Raw genomic sequence first — 14,395 nt, 5'->3', positions numbered from 1 at the left:
CACACTCCAGCCAGATAAGGAAACAAACATTTATTAGAAAACGGTAGTTTTATAGAGTTAAAAAGGTAAACATATGTTTAAGAGACAAAGAATACACAATTGAACACAGTCATCATAAAGGCACATAATGAAAAATTAAATTTGAAAGACCCCATCTTTTCAACATTTGAAAACATCATCACCGTAATTTTCAGTACTCATAATGGCACTTGCACACTATAAACAAAATGGAGCAAGTCTAGAAGATAGACACTGCTGAACTCATCTCTGCATCACACACACACACACACAATACGTTTGCTCATTGGTCACAGTCAAACAAAATTATTAGGAACTGATCTCACACATCCCACAAAGGTAAAAGAATGTTGGCAAAACCAGGGAACATTCATATCAGAAAGGCATTATACATAGGGATGATTTGGATAGAATGACTTTTTGTTTTTTAAAAAAAGTGCAAAGTCCAAGGTTTCCCTAAAGGGAAGGCCAAAAGACACAGCTAAAGCTGCCATTTTCTGAAGTCTGATAGAACAACATTTTACAATACAAATTTTACAGAGTTGTTATATATCAGTTTATGGAGAATAAATACCAGCCATGGAAGCACTTAACACAGATTTGCATCTGATTGCTGTTTGAAAAATATAGCCCAAATAGTCTTCTGTATGCGGAACAAGGGAGGTTCATGTCTGCTTGCTTATTTTTTTGTTAAAAAAAATAAAATAAAGAGAATTAAAAGAGAGACCCTTAATGACCTTACAGGAACAAAGTTCTTCCTTCAGTAATGCAATTGCAGGAAGTGGCCTAGAAGCAGTTGCTTTTAGAAGGTCAAGATAAGTACAAAGATCATCCCGAATTTACGAAGATTAAGACACCACACATTGCAGAAAGCAGAGAAAGAGTAACAAATGAGTTCGGCAGGAATTGTTACTCTATTTCAGTGTTCAGGCCTGAAGGTAACTGAAATGCGACACCACCACCCCCCCACACACCACACAAAAAAGGAAGTCACTTTGGAAGTACTTGTTCATGGGAATACCTACTTTCTACATTGAGGAAGTGCTGCTTTGGTTTTTTTTTTGAGGAGGAGCTGTTTCTCAAGCACTAACAAGTTCTCTGTGTGTGCTTTGCTCACTTCATTAACAGGAATCTGATGGGCACCTGAGATCAGCAGTCCTATTTGGTCACTTGGACAAAATACTTCTGTATGTTACTCTCTGAATTTCACACGCACAGCCAGCGTGGACAGAAGACTGTGAGGGAAAGAGGATTTATCTTGCAGGACAAACCCATAAAACCTTTACATAATAATGCAATCCTCTATTAGCTAAAAGCACATAATGGACTGTAGCCCTCTGAGTAAGGGAAATAACATGGAGTCTAAAATGAGAAGCATTTCTCTCCCCAAGGCAGCTATGATGAGCTCCGCTACTGGCTGTATTACAATCACTATCAGCTTAGTATTGGATCCACCACCCCATTTTTAAACAGTAACTTGCACTTGTATGGAATGGATCTAAATAACCAAGCTTTTTCTCTTCCTGTATATTATGATCCTACAAAACATGCAGCTGTAGCCCAAAGCTTGTCCCGGTGATGGTGCTAACAGTTACAAGCGCAATGAAAAGCAGGTCCAGTGAAGCAAGTTATGAAAATCACTGATTGCATTACAAAAATACCGTGTAAATCCTTTTGAGGTATTCTGATACCATGGAACAGCAGTTTCTCAGGCTCCTACTCTTTACAATAAAAAAAAAAAAAGTTTAGCCTGAAGATAAAGGTGATGGGCTACATTTTAATGTGTTACTCCATCCTTGTCTGCATCTATGATCCTATTTTTTACAAACTTAACATTAAGTGTTCAAAAATAACAATAGTAAGTGCTTACTTCTAAGCATGCAAAATGTTGCCTGTGAATTGCTTGAGTATAGGCAGCATGACAAAACAAAAAGTCACTTTCATATATTCAGTATCAAGGCAGTATAAGTTTCTCCTACCTTTGGTTTGATCCAAGCCAAACACACATTTAGAAAAGACAAATACAAAAAAAAAAGCCAATGAGTAAAATACACGATTTCCTGAAAATAGAATTATATCGTTGATTTAAAGATAGTTTCTTGATTTTTTTTTTTAACTCAGTGACATTTTAAAGTGCAACATAGGTATCTGTTCAGAAATGGTGAATTAGAATTCAAGAAAGTTTCTTCCCACTTCAGAAGTTGCAGCATCTCTCCACAAAGATCTGTCCCTAATTTTGAGAGCAGATTACTTGAGAAATCATTTTTGTTCTGGTGTTTCCAACATTAGAAGCATCTCACCTTTTTTCCTTCATTTCATGCTATTCCCAAATTCTGCTTCATTTTTTCATATACAACATAGCTGATGCTGACAGCTGGAAGCACTTTCATAAAATTAGGGGCTATGCCCCTATAAAGTCCTCGGATTCCCTCTGTAGCAATAATTCTTTGAAAAAGACCGACCATATTTAGCTGTGGAGCTCCTTCCACTGAGGCTAGAACAAAAAGATAATGTGTTATACAACAGGTCTAACAACATTAAAATGCTTAAGCAAGTATTAAACACCTGGGTGGTGAGCCTAACAGCACCTTTACGGCATTTGATTAAAACTGAGTCCTCAGAGAGGGGAGATCTCTTTAATACCAGACATTTCAGAGAGATCCATGTGTCTAAATCCCACCAAAAAGCATTATCCACCTACATTCCTTTGTAAATCTAGACTCCTATCTTTTGCGTCTGTGCACTAACCTATCAAGCAAAAATCTCAGCTATGAAACCATCTTTATGAAACATCCTCCAGAGCAAACATTGCTCTCTACTTTTGCAGGATTATGCAAGTCCCTTTCATTTTACCTCTAAAATTTAGGAAACAATCTAACTTTTGCAAAAGTGCTCCCAGACTATGACAGGAGCTCTATGTCTAGTAGTCTTGTATGGAACGTGGCTCTCAGAGCACACAGAGCACTACTGTCTGAAATGTTACATCTGAATTAGGTATGAAGAACAACGTTGGGCGCAATAAGAAGGGAACAATGTTAAGAAGAATTTTCTGGGTAAGTGCTTAGTTTCCCAAATTGTTTTTTTTATTCCCATGTCCCTGCTACAGCTATCCCACATGATACAATTTCAATGTGACCACACAGAAACATTCTCAGTACAACAGGACTCACCTTGAGCCTGCATGCGCGTTCTGATAAGAGCAAGAGGGTAACTGGCTAACTGCCCACATGTGCTGGAAACAGTACCGCATCCCAACAATACAAAAACACCTGGGTTAGCGGAGCTTGATGCATAGTGTTCTAGCCATGTACTCTTTAAGAGCTGCCAAGATATAAAAATAAATAATAAGACAAGAGATCTGCATTCAAGAAAGTAAACAAATACATCTTTATTCATAAGAAATCTTATAGGCTCAGTCCTGAAAAGCACCAATCTCACTATTGCCAGTCCTACGTGCTTACTTCTCAAGTGCACAGGTCGTCTTAGCACATGGGTAAGGACTTTAACCAGACTATAGCAGTTAGTGCCTAGAAGAGAAATCTTTAAGAGATCCAGCAGCAGGAACAGTGCCCATGCTCTAAACCTGTTAATACTTTGCGGGGGAGGAGGAGGGGAACACAACTCAGCATGCCAAGGTTCAACAAAAGCTCTCACAGCTGCGCACCTCACCGCATGCAGAAACCCTAGAAAAGAACTTCCATAGTGCTTCAAAAACATTTGCTCGAGGAATTCTGCTGATTACTACTGTGCTGTCACAAAAAGATTTGTCTAGACTAGAAAAAATTTAGTCTCTGCATCTGGGTTACTTAACACACTTTGAAGCAACACCTAGCATTTAAGCTAAATAAAACATTTTAATTGTTGCTGATGGGTGTAAGAGGTACCAGCTCCTCTTGAAAGGAAAGGGAGCAGTGTTTCAAGCTCCTCACAACAACTGTATGTCAGCCACAAAGAATTCTGGTGACATGCTCAGACACACAAGGAATTCAGGTTACTATAATCCAGTTATAAATTGGAGTAAACAGCAAAAAAATGTATTAAGTATCACAAATGCAGGATATGTAACATAATATGAATATCCTATCACGTTTTTTTAGCATATAATATTTGCTATAGAATGGGTATGTTCCAGTCCAACAGAATTATTTAACTATGCAAATATGTTGTATTGCCAAGGTCTATATAACTCTGCCTTATGAACAGATTTCTTGTTTGGTACTGCTGCATGTACGGGCCAACTGGCACAGGCACTCCTCCAGGAGGGGCAAACAAAGAGAAACACTGAAGTCTAGTAAAATTAGTGGAAATTCTCATTTATCTATTTTACTGTAATACTACAAGCATATTACAAATCTAACTAATGATACAGATAGTCTAAAAAATATTTATCCTTTTTGTAAATTAACTAATGAAAGCTACATGCGTTCAGTGATCTAAACTCACCTCATAAACAGCAAGGTCAATGCCAGCATAAGGAATTATACCCAGAATATTTGGAACATAGCCTTTGTAGAAGGCCTTTACACCCTCTCTTTTTAAGATCTTCTTAGCACAGTCAAACATCCCAGAATATTGCCCTGTTTTACCCACAGCCAATCTGGTCTTTAAAACCTAAAGGGGAAAAAATAGTAGCCTTAATTACATACCTATATTAACGTATTTTATAAACACAGGAAAACACAGTATCTCTCTATTTATTCAGTTGTCTGGAACTGCTTTGACTTTTGGTACTTCAAATCTCCTTTGTGATGACTACTATTCAGTAGGTTTCTTCAGGCTTTATCATTAGTGCAGAGTAGCATACATACTACTTATACACTAGCTTACAAATTATTAGCCTTTTTAAATTGCATTTTACCTTTCTTTTCTTGATTAAAACAGGCAGATTTTTTGATCAACTTGAAAGCAACAGAGCGGGCAATATTTAATTGAAGCATTAGCTAAAGAACAAGTGAAAGTATTAACACACTAGCAGATCACACTTCTGATCTGGGAACAGCAAAGCATATTAAGAAAATAATCTTTCAAAAAGCACAACCCTTTGAGAGGTAGTTAAGGGATACAAAGATTGTGGCTCACTATTGAAACCCAGCATCTGATTACTAATGCAAATAGGTCCATACAGCACCTTAGGACAAAGACATTAATAACAGTATCCAAATGAAACCACAGAGGGAATTTCCTGAGCAAGAATTTGGCCTAATTTAAAGACTCAGTAGACTGCAGCTTCCTCAGGAGTTTCCTGGCACTTTGCTTTTCTCTTTTGTTTAGAAACACCCTAAAAAAAACACTTCTAGGGCAGTATTATATCTTTGTTAGGAAGATCAGAGCATCTTATTGTAGAATAGTTCACCTGTCTCCATTGATCAGTGTAATCCAGACAATCTACATAACATTTCAGTTACTTTATAACTTAACCCATCTCTGTACTCAGGCTAGCTGGGATTCAGGGGCTCTAGCAGCAAGGATGCTATTTAAAGAGAGATCATTGTCACTGTCAGCAATGAAACCAGAGAAGTTCTATTCCTACTGACACTCCTCTCTATGGAAAAGGTATTTAGGTTACATTTTCCACTACTTCCAAATCTTGATGTTGTCATTGGTTTAATCCCAGACCCAACATATATTCCAGTTATTTGCACAACAAGATAAACTTTCTGGGGAACCAGCAGTAAAGGAAGTACATCCTACTTCTATTTAAAAAAAAAGCAGGATGTGCAATAGCTACCCTAGAGCAGTTAATATATTAATGCTAGTTAAATTGCAACATATGTAGAACAACACACAAATACGTCCTACAGAGGAAAGGGCAGCGAATCCACCCAGCCTCAACTGTAGCTGTTTTATTCTCCCTCCACACTGATCTCCTAATCAGACCCAGCTCCCAGTCACAATGCAACAGAACTTCATCAGTTCTGCTAGACAAGAACATTCCTTGCTAACGTACATAGTGGGGGAAAAGACTTATGCCCAGTTTAGGAAGTAGCTTGAATGTGTACTTAGTTTTAAATGCGTTCTTGGATTATTTTTCCCTGAACTAGGTTTTATTTAAACTTTGCTTTAGACAATACTATGCAGCCAAATATATAGAAAAATGAAAAGTATCAATTAGAACACAATATATTCTAAAATGATAGTACTGAAGTTCTGAAAGGCAGTACAAAGTAAAAATAATTTAGGATACAGGAACATAGAGGAATTCCTATAATACTTTCAAGAGTAAAATGGGTTTTACTTTGGAAATGAACCAGACATTTGGCAGAGTCTCCAATGGAAGCAGATTCTCTGTTACTTACCTCCATGGGATAAATGGAAGTTTGTGCTGTTGCTCCAGCCAAAGAACCAGACACAAATCTTTCAATGGTGCCTAACTTGCCATCATCCTTAGTGAGTATCTTCTTATACTGTGTAGTTATAACACATAAAATAAACATAACACACTTTTTAGGAGAGGCAAGAGTTACTACGAGGCAGGAGCACAGTACAAAATGTCTTTTCAAGCTGTACTTACTTTTTCATGTATTTACACTTACATTTACCAACCTAACAAATTTAGCACTACACTCACTGCAACTCTGTGGACAAAGATTCTCAAGAATACAATAAATACTCCAGCCCGCAAGAATCCTTTACATTAAACACCTCAGCCACCACAACACTGTCAGGTATTCTACAAACAGCCAACACAAGGGTACCCCCACTATGGTCCCCAGATCAGAAAGAAGAACCCGAATCCCTTGCAGATCCAGTTCTCCAATCAAAGAATGAAAGATCAACTAGCACCACCGTTCATAGAGGCACTCAGAGAGCTGTACATACTGTGTCACTCAAGACGGAGACATCATGACGCAAGAATGTGCCATCAGCTCCCAAAAGGCAGAGCAAGAGTAAGGAATAATATGCTCAAAAGTTACTCTATCGCATCAAAATCTGCTGTTCAGTCTTAAAATATACCAAAGTTTACTTGCCTTTGTGTTGCTTTTATTTCACAGTTGTAAAGAGATGTGCAGTATGTTCATTTAGTCTTACCTGAGGCACTAGCAAGCCCCACAGAGGAAAAATAAAGATCATTTAACTACACCAGAACTGGAGTTCATTTTCCAAAGGAGGATTAGGCCTTAACATGGTGCTTAAAGCTGATTCAGAGGTAAATATAACTCTGAAATCCAGGATGAGGGCATCTTATATAGCACCATATTTGACTTTAAAAGAATCCTGTATAAGTTCAGCTAGCATAACGTCCTAAGTTTTTGGTTGTTGTCGCTTTGAAGCAACAAACTAGATATTAAGGCAGTCCTCCATATACAGCTATGCAGACTGAAAGACAGTTTAAAATCTGTGACAGATTTAGTTTATTTACACTGCTTATAATACAATAGCAAAATCTGCCTAATACCAAGTATTCTATTAACAGAATAAATAGACTATTTTAAATCTGAAAGTCGCTCTAAATTACTGTGACAAAATCTCCAACCGTGATAAGAACTCCTACATAATACAACAGTGCAAATAATGAACAGTGAGAGTGATACAGTATTTTATTCACCATTATTGTCATTCCTGATTTATCATCCTACCTGTTCATAAGCCCAGAACTTAATAGCTGTTTCAGGAGCTATTTTCACAACATTGACACCATTTCCTCTCCAAAGGGATCGGATGCCACCTTCTTTCAACATTTGCTTAAAACCACTGGCTATATTCATTTTGTTTGATTTTGAACCATGAACCTAAAATAAACCAAAGTCACAGTAAAGAACACTGCTCTGATTAGATTGTAAAACTCATCACCCAAGTGTTAAATTGCTTAAATATATCAACAAGCAAAAACACATCCACTATTGAAAAAAATCTTATTTTAGTGGCACAAGTACTATAATATCTTGTTTACATTTTTGCCAATATGACTATGGAAAAGACAACTTTTATGAACACAAAATATGGAAATTGTCAAAACATAACTATACCTCCTGAATTTAGATACGGTATTTGGCCGCAAATACAGCTGTTTTCCGTAACAGCTCTCTAAAAACTGAAGTGATACACCAGAAACCACAAAGTTCTTGAACATTGCACCTACCTGCATCATCACTTTAAGGCGATCTAACGGTGCTGTACCTGTTCGAGAGACAGCACCAGCCACTCCTCCTGCCAACAGCTGTTTCCACCACTGTCCAGTCTTTTTCTCTTCCTCCGTGAACTCATCTGGAACAGTCAAACTATCTCCTATATCCAACACCTATTAGAATCCAAAGCAAAGATGTGCAAATAACTATCTCATTCCATAATCTCAATTTTATCAACTGTTCTAGTTCCAAATTAACCTACCATCAGAATATGTAAATAAAACGCTAGTTAAAAATAAAAAATATCACTAATTTCCATTCTATAATGAATTTGTTATGGATTGCTACTGCTATTCAACAAACAGCAACTTTTAATGACTTCTACATAGAGATTGAGTAATAACACCACAGACCCACCATTTCAAAGACTGCACCATCATCATTAAAAATTATGATAAATTTCTGCCTTGAGTACGGCCCAAACAAAGACATTCTGTCATGATCGGTAGACCTTTACAGTCGGCACTAAAGCTCAAATGCTTATATGTTGCAGCTAACCTTTCACCAGACAGCCTTCTGGGATTAGTTTGGTAATCTCCTAAGGATGCTAACAAGAGATTTCTCTCTCACTCACACATATATGGGATTTCCCATTTCCTCCCACCTGCCCTAACACTTTAAAGTAGCATTTTTATAGCTGATATATTGGAGTAGTCTATTTCCAGTAACTGCTGTGTATTATTTTACAAAATAACAAGTTTGACTAATACTTTACAATTTTTTTTATCATCAGTTACACTGAAAGGCACATTAATGACTTTTTTCAGCTATAAAAGTTTGAAATTTCACTAAGAGGTGCATGTTTGTAACACCATTCAATTCAATCAATGAAGAACATTACTATAGGCTGTAGCAATAAAGCTGTCCAAGACATGAGACTGTGGAATCTCGCACATCACTTAAACTAGTCTCTGCTCTACATGTAATTTATAACCATGATATATGAGGAAAAAATACACTGTAGACAATGCAAAGCCAATATTATGCATAAATTACACATATAAAGAAGCAAGAATGTTTTAATAACTGACAAGTACTGACCAGAAAGTGGGTTAATTGATAAACGTTTTTTTAACTACTGTTGATTTTAATTGTAGACACTACATCCCTAATTTATGCTGTGTTCTCTATCTGCTAAGTAGACTGAATACTCTCTTGGTCATCTGGAACACAAGAATTGCAGGATGCAGATTATAGGTGTTGCCACTGGACAAACAGGATAAGCACCAACTACTCTGGATACTGAACATTGAACAGATTAATTGAAAAATCCTTTCATCTTTCTGACGTTTGTGGTTTCCAGTCAGGTGTCATCAGTTGCTCAACTACATGGAATCATCAAAAGATCAATCAGAACTCTCAAAATATAAATTCAGTGTTCTTAGAGATATTATGCATATCTACCACAGTTTAAACCTTGTGTCTAAAAAAGATAAATTTGAGGGTGTTTATAACAGAAAGGCAACAGCTACCAGCTCATAATAATTCTATGCTAATGCAGCTATCTGCTTGGAAGAGTCTGACAGCAATTAATATTTTACAATAAAAACAGAAGTGGAAGCACTGTCAACACCAGCCAGGCATGTGAGGTCTCACATCTGCTCTTATCTGAAACACCAGCTGTGTTGCTGTATAGCTGGATTTTGCTTGCTGTGATAACTGGGTCATCAGCTGACTGCTACACTGGAAGATCACAAGAGACTTTTAAAATTGTTTCTTGGTGCTAACTAATGACATTCCATAATAAAAAAAAAATATAGAAGTTATGTTTAATAATAGTAATACAAAGGATTTTATTAAAGCAAAGGGGATTTTTCCACTAAGTAAGCTGGGACCAGTACTATCTGATCTCATAGCAGTGCTTCAAGTGCTTTCTTCAGCAAACAGGGATCTAACTCCCTTTTCGCAAGCATTTATGAATTGAGGTTGTACAGTGTGAAACACTTAAAGCTTTCGGATCTCATAAACTGGTTTTTTATTATGGAAATGTTAACTAGTCCCTGAAGATACGAATGGTCTCACTATATTCAAATAAATCTGTCTTTACCTAACTTTATGGATCACTCCAATAATCTACAGGAAGGATATTTAGCAAACAGGATTACTATTGGTTTACTTACCTTATTATTTGTTCTTAAAAGTTAGTCACTGAGGTGGCAAGAGCTCCATTCCATAGTAACTTAAAAAAATTTATCTGCACAGTGGATAGCCTATTGCTGTATATTCTGTCGTTCTCAAATGAAATTCTATAGCCCAAGAGAATGTGAGGACATGTGCACAGAAAATCATCACTAATGACACTGATGATTTTATGATAATGATAATATTACTATATAAATGCAAACACTGAACTAATTTCAACATAAGAAATAGTTAAAATGTTTCTATAATTCGTTTCCACACATCAAAAGCACTGAACATAAGAATGTACTGTAATGTGAAAGGAAGATTTAATATTGTGGTTGTTATCTGTCTGTGGAATATCTCCAAAGGAAGAAAAGGTTTCCTTCCTAAGAATTACTGATAATTATTGGCAAAGTTTAGATGAAGCTCTTTGTTCAGAACAACTATCCTGCTTGTAAATGGGAGAGCACAAAGTGAAAAGGAAAATCAAGCAATCATAAATACGCATATGCTTAAAATATAACAACTGTGAAGCTGTTATACTCTATATTGCCAATTAACCCAGCAGAGATGAACTTAAGAGCTGCACTGAGACAAAAGAAAGGTTGAATTTACCGTAGAATGTTTCCAATATCGAATTATTTCCTCAATGTCTGTAGCTGGGTTGAACATAAAATGATCTCTCCATTCATTCCAGTCTACTGTCATTGTCCCATCAGCATCAATACTGAAAAGAAATTGAACTATATAAGGAAATAGTAATTGGGGTGGGGTTTCATTGCATTTTATTATTATTATTATTAATGGCCATCACATCAGCGACAACTGACTGTAAATTCCATACGATGACTTCAAGGATGATTCTGCCATGGCTCTTCAAGTGCATCTGACATATTGCATTTAAAAACATAACATAAAAGTTCATTCTATCAACAACATTTACAGGGAAATGAGATAACATTCTCCTCCCCGAGCCAGATGCTCAAAGACTGACTAGATTTACTATCACCCAGGAACAGATGGAATATGTGAGAATTACTACAAAGGCACCACTGAAGGTACCAACACCTTTCAAAGTCATAATCCCATTTATCTTGTTCTCTGGATTATAAAAAAATAATAATTAACAATACAAAGAAGCTTAAAATACTTTAAGAAATAGTAATTCCTGACCTTTGCAGGATCTTTTCTGCCTGTTTTTCTGAAATGCTTATACCCAATATCTGGAGGGACTGGACAACTTCTGATGCTTCAATTTTTCCTTGAAACATTAAAAGAAAGATGACACATAGTTAAAACGTGGATCTTAATACACTTAGCACCTTGGAACTCACTACATTCCATTGTAACACCAATTTAAACACAGATGGTGTATTTTGATTGTCTACTACAAGGACTGAGCGAAGATGAGTACATTAAAATCATGCAACCAAATGAGATGCAAATATTCAGTGAGTTAAAAACTATTTTATCTTAAAAGATAACTTTGAAACTTCCTTATAGTTTCTCCATCTGGGGAACAAAGGGCCCCAGATCAATGGATCTGGAAGATGATAGAAAGAAAAAAGACTATAATAATTTATTATTTCAATCTATAGTAAACTATAATTACGATCCTATAAGGAAAAAAAGTAGGATTTCCATATTCACAACTTTTTGTCTCCAGTTTCAACAAAGAATATAAAGGAAGATAACTTTTAATGCACAGTTTCTTCAAACAACATTTAAGCAAATAAAATAAATCAAGGCATACCATCATTGTTTTTGTCCAAGCTCTTAAATGCCAGTTTCATCTTTTTCTCATGATCTTTAAGATACTGCATAAATTCTTCAAAATCTAGCTGTCCATCCTGGTTAGTATCTCCAGCTTTAAAAATTTTCTGTTGAGAGAAAATTCAGCATTTGACTTCTCCAATTACAGCAGGTCACAAAGCAACAGCAGCATAGCACAGCCCTGGCTTTAAAAAAAAAAAAAAAAAAAAGAGAAAAGAAAGCATCATATCGGTCACTTCGGGAGTCAAATCAGGAAAACACCTAAGCATACGCTTCAGAGCAGTATTTTCTTTTCAGAATTTAACACACTCTCAGTATTTTCATAAAGAGACAAAACATTCAGCAGCAAAGAGAGATATAAGAAAGCATTATTTATTATTTACATAGCTTTCCTTTTCAAAGATTTTAAGGTTTCTTACCAGCACTGGCAATTTACACCTACAGATATCAAATAATTTGTGGAGGAGGAGGTGGGGGGATAGGACAAAATCATGAAAGAGAACAACTTTAAGCCTGTGACTTTCCTGGTTATACATGAAATTTGTCAATATGTCAGTAAAATTAAGCAAAATACAGTCTTAACTATCCTCTTTAATCTAGTGGTCTATTAAATATGAATTATAAAGGTAAAAATACAAACATCAATTAAGTATTTAACTGCTGACCAAAAAAAATACAAAGGCACTTCCATCCCTGAGGGTTTGTGAAGGCAGGGCTTTCTGCTTCAAACTGAAACCCTGACAAAAATTCAAAACAGACTTGTAACAAAGAGAAGCACAGTTGTCTTCCATTTTTGCATGTGTTTCCTAGTAACTGTCCTGCAGATAAGAAGCATCTACATGTAAAATTAACTACAAGTTGAATGCATGGTATACAATTCCAGCACTGGAGGAAACAAGTCTGAAATACAGCCTAGGCATACACTTCTCCATCTACAAAGGGTCAGAACACTTTACCGTCTTTGTGTGTGAAAACATACTTTTTAAAAAAGGGAAATTACAGCAGCCCCTGTCAAGCATCAGCTGAGGCTTGTCTTCAAAGGCAAAGCCCTGAGAAGAGCAAAGCCCAGGTTAACAAGCGCTGCAGGATTTATTATCCTGGGCTTTACACCACAGCAAGGGCTGCTCCACACAGGGACGGCAGCAGAGAGAGCGCAGAGGGGCTGAGGAGAGACAAGGTCCACAGGACACCAGTATCATCTCTTTCCATCCACTCTCGCACTTCCACTGCGCTGCCGTCTCCTCCAGCAGGACGTGCAGGGAAGTCCATCCAAAACCCTCCTCTAGAACACAAGATTTAAGGGGAAAGTTTGGGCATCAGTCCCTGTGGTTTCCCTCAATGTGTGAAATCCTGCTGGGGCAGCACTCTACACAAGATGGACAGGAGACCAACCTGACAGCAGTCTCTTCATCGATTTGCAGTAAGTTTCCAAGCACTTGAGGGTACACATAAAGCACATGCCAAAAATTCTTCCAAATATCTTCTGTTTTGCAAACTGCCTTGCACAACCATAGTTTCTGAATAAAGTAACTCTCAACAAGATTTGCATGGCTGTTCTAATCTGCAAAATCTGTTTTTAATCATTTTATTTACTCCACTATAATTAGCATAAGTCCTCAAAAGACCAAAGTCCCATAAGTTCTAGCCTACATAAACTAAACATAAAGGAAGCTGAAAACTCTGGTGTATTTGTTGCAGGTGTCTGAAAAAAATCTGAAGACCTCTGAATACATTTATGTTGCCTCCTTTATCTTTCCTGTCTCTCTACTAAAAGAAACGTACTTTAATGTTTAATCTCAAAAAAACCCAAATTGGTAAGATTATCGCATATTTCTCAATGGAAGGGAGGAAGATGTGGTACTCCACAGTGAAACAAGAAGCAAATTATTTACCTCCCATAGTACAGCAAGTTATGCACAATAAAATCAACTCAATTTACTGCGTAGTCAGATAAAGGTCTTTGGTATCAGCTTAGAAAAATAGTGTTCTTAGTACACTTAGTACACTCGTAAATCCAGATTGATTCCAATTTCTATTAATAACCTGTCAACAAAAATATGCTTATCAATTCAGTTTCATGACCTTGCCAACATGTTCAGAATTTCCCATTACGAAAAAAATAGTTTACATTTACTTAAGTTTATGGATGCAGTCCTGACTATGACCTTCTAACAGGAAATTGAGAAAGGCTAATAGATTAACCATTCAAAAAAAACCCCTTCAAACAAAGATATTTAAAAAAAAAACCAAACACAAAAAACACCCACTATTAAAAATTACTCTAGCCAGAAAAGACCCCCCCCCACCCAAGACACTTCAATCTCAACTCCACATATGGCACTTCATACCACAGG

At 36.6% G+C, this 14,395-nt stretch overlaps 1 protein-coding gene across 7 annotated transcripts in view; it reads right to left on the bottom strand.

The window, feature by feature from the left end:
* The window catches only part of SLC25A24 (solute carrier family 25 member 24), a 40,216-nt gene that overhangs the window by 16,988 nt on the left and 8,833 nt on the right, over positions 1–14,395 (bottom strand). For 4 of the 7 annotated variants that reach the window (XR_012588661.1, XR_012588660.1, XR_012588659.1 and 1 more), the window contains exons 2-10: positions 12,022–12,148; positions 11,442–11,529; positions 10,884–10,995; positions 8,099–8,257; positions 7,596–7,748; positions 6,315–6,422; positions 4,462–4,629; positions 3,189–3,339; positions 2,319–2,512 (exon numbers count right to left, since the gene is read on the bottom strand). Coding sequence is in view for 2 of the 7 variants with exons in the window: in XM_074597378.1 (XP_074453479.1) it covers positions 2,334–2,512; positions 3,189–3,339; positions 4,462–4,629; positions 6,315–6,422; positions 7,596–7,748; positions 8,099–8,257; positions 10,884–10,995; positions 11,442–11,529; positions 12,022–12,148 (1,245 nt within the window). In the remaining 5 variants the exon portion in view is untranslated. Of the gene's footprint in view, positions 1–15; positions 2,513–3,188; positions 3,340–4,461; positions 4,630–6,314; positions 6,423–7,595; positions 7,749–8,098; positions 8,258–10,883; positions 10,996–11,441; positions 11,530–12,021; positions 12,227–14,395 lie in introns of those variants that run through there. The other 3 variants (XR_012588663.1, XM_074597378.1, XM_074597379.1) reach the window with 3 other exon arrangements.

This window comes from Larus michahellis, chromosome 8, assembly GCF_964199755.1.
Source record: "Larus michahellis chromosome 8, bLarMic1.1, whole genome shotgun sequence".
Lineage (NCBI taxonomy): Eukaryota > Metazoa > Chordata > Aves > Charadriiformes > Laridae > Larus > Larus michahellis.
This window is presented reverse-complemented; position numbering and strand designations above follow the sequence as displayed.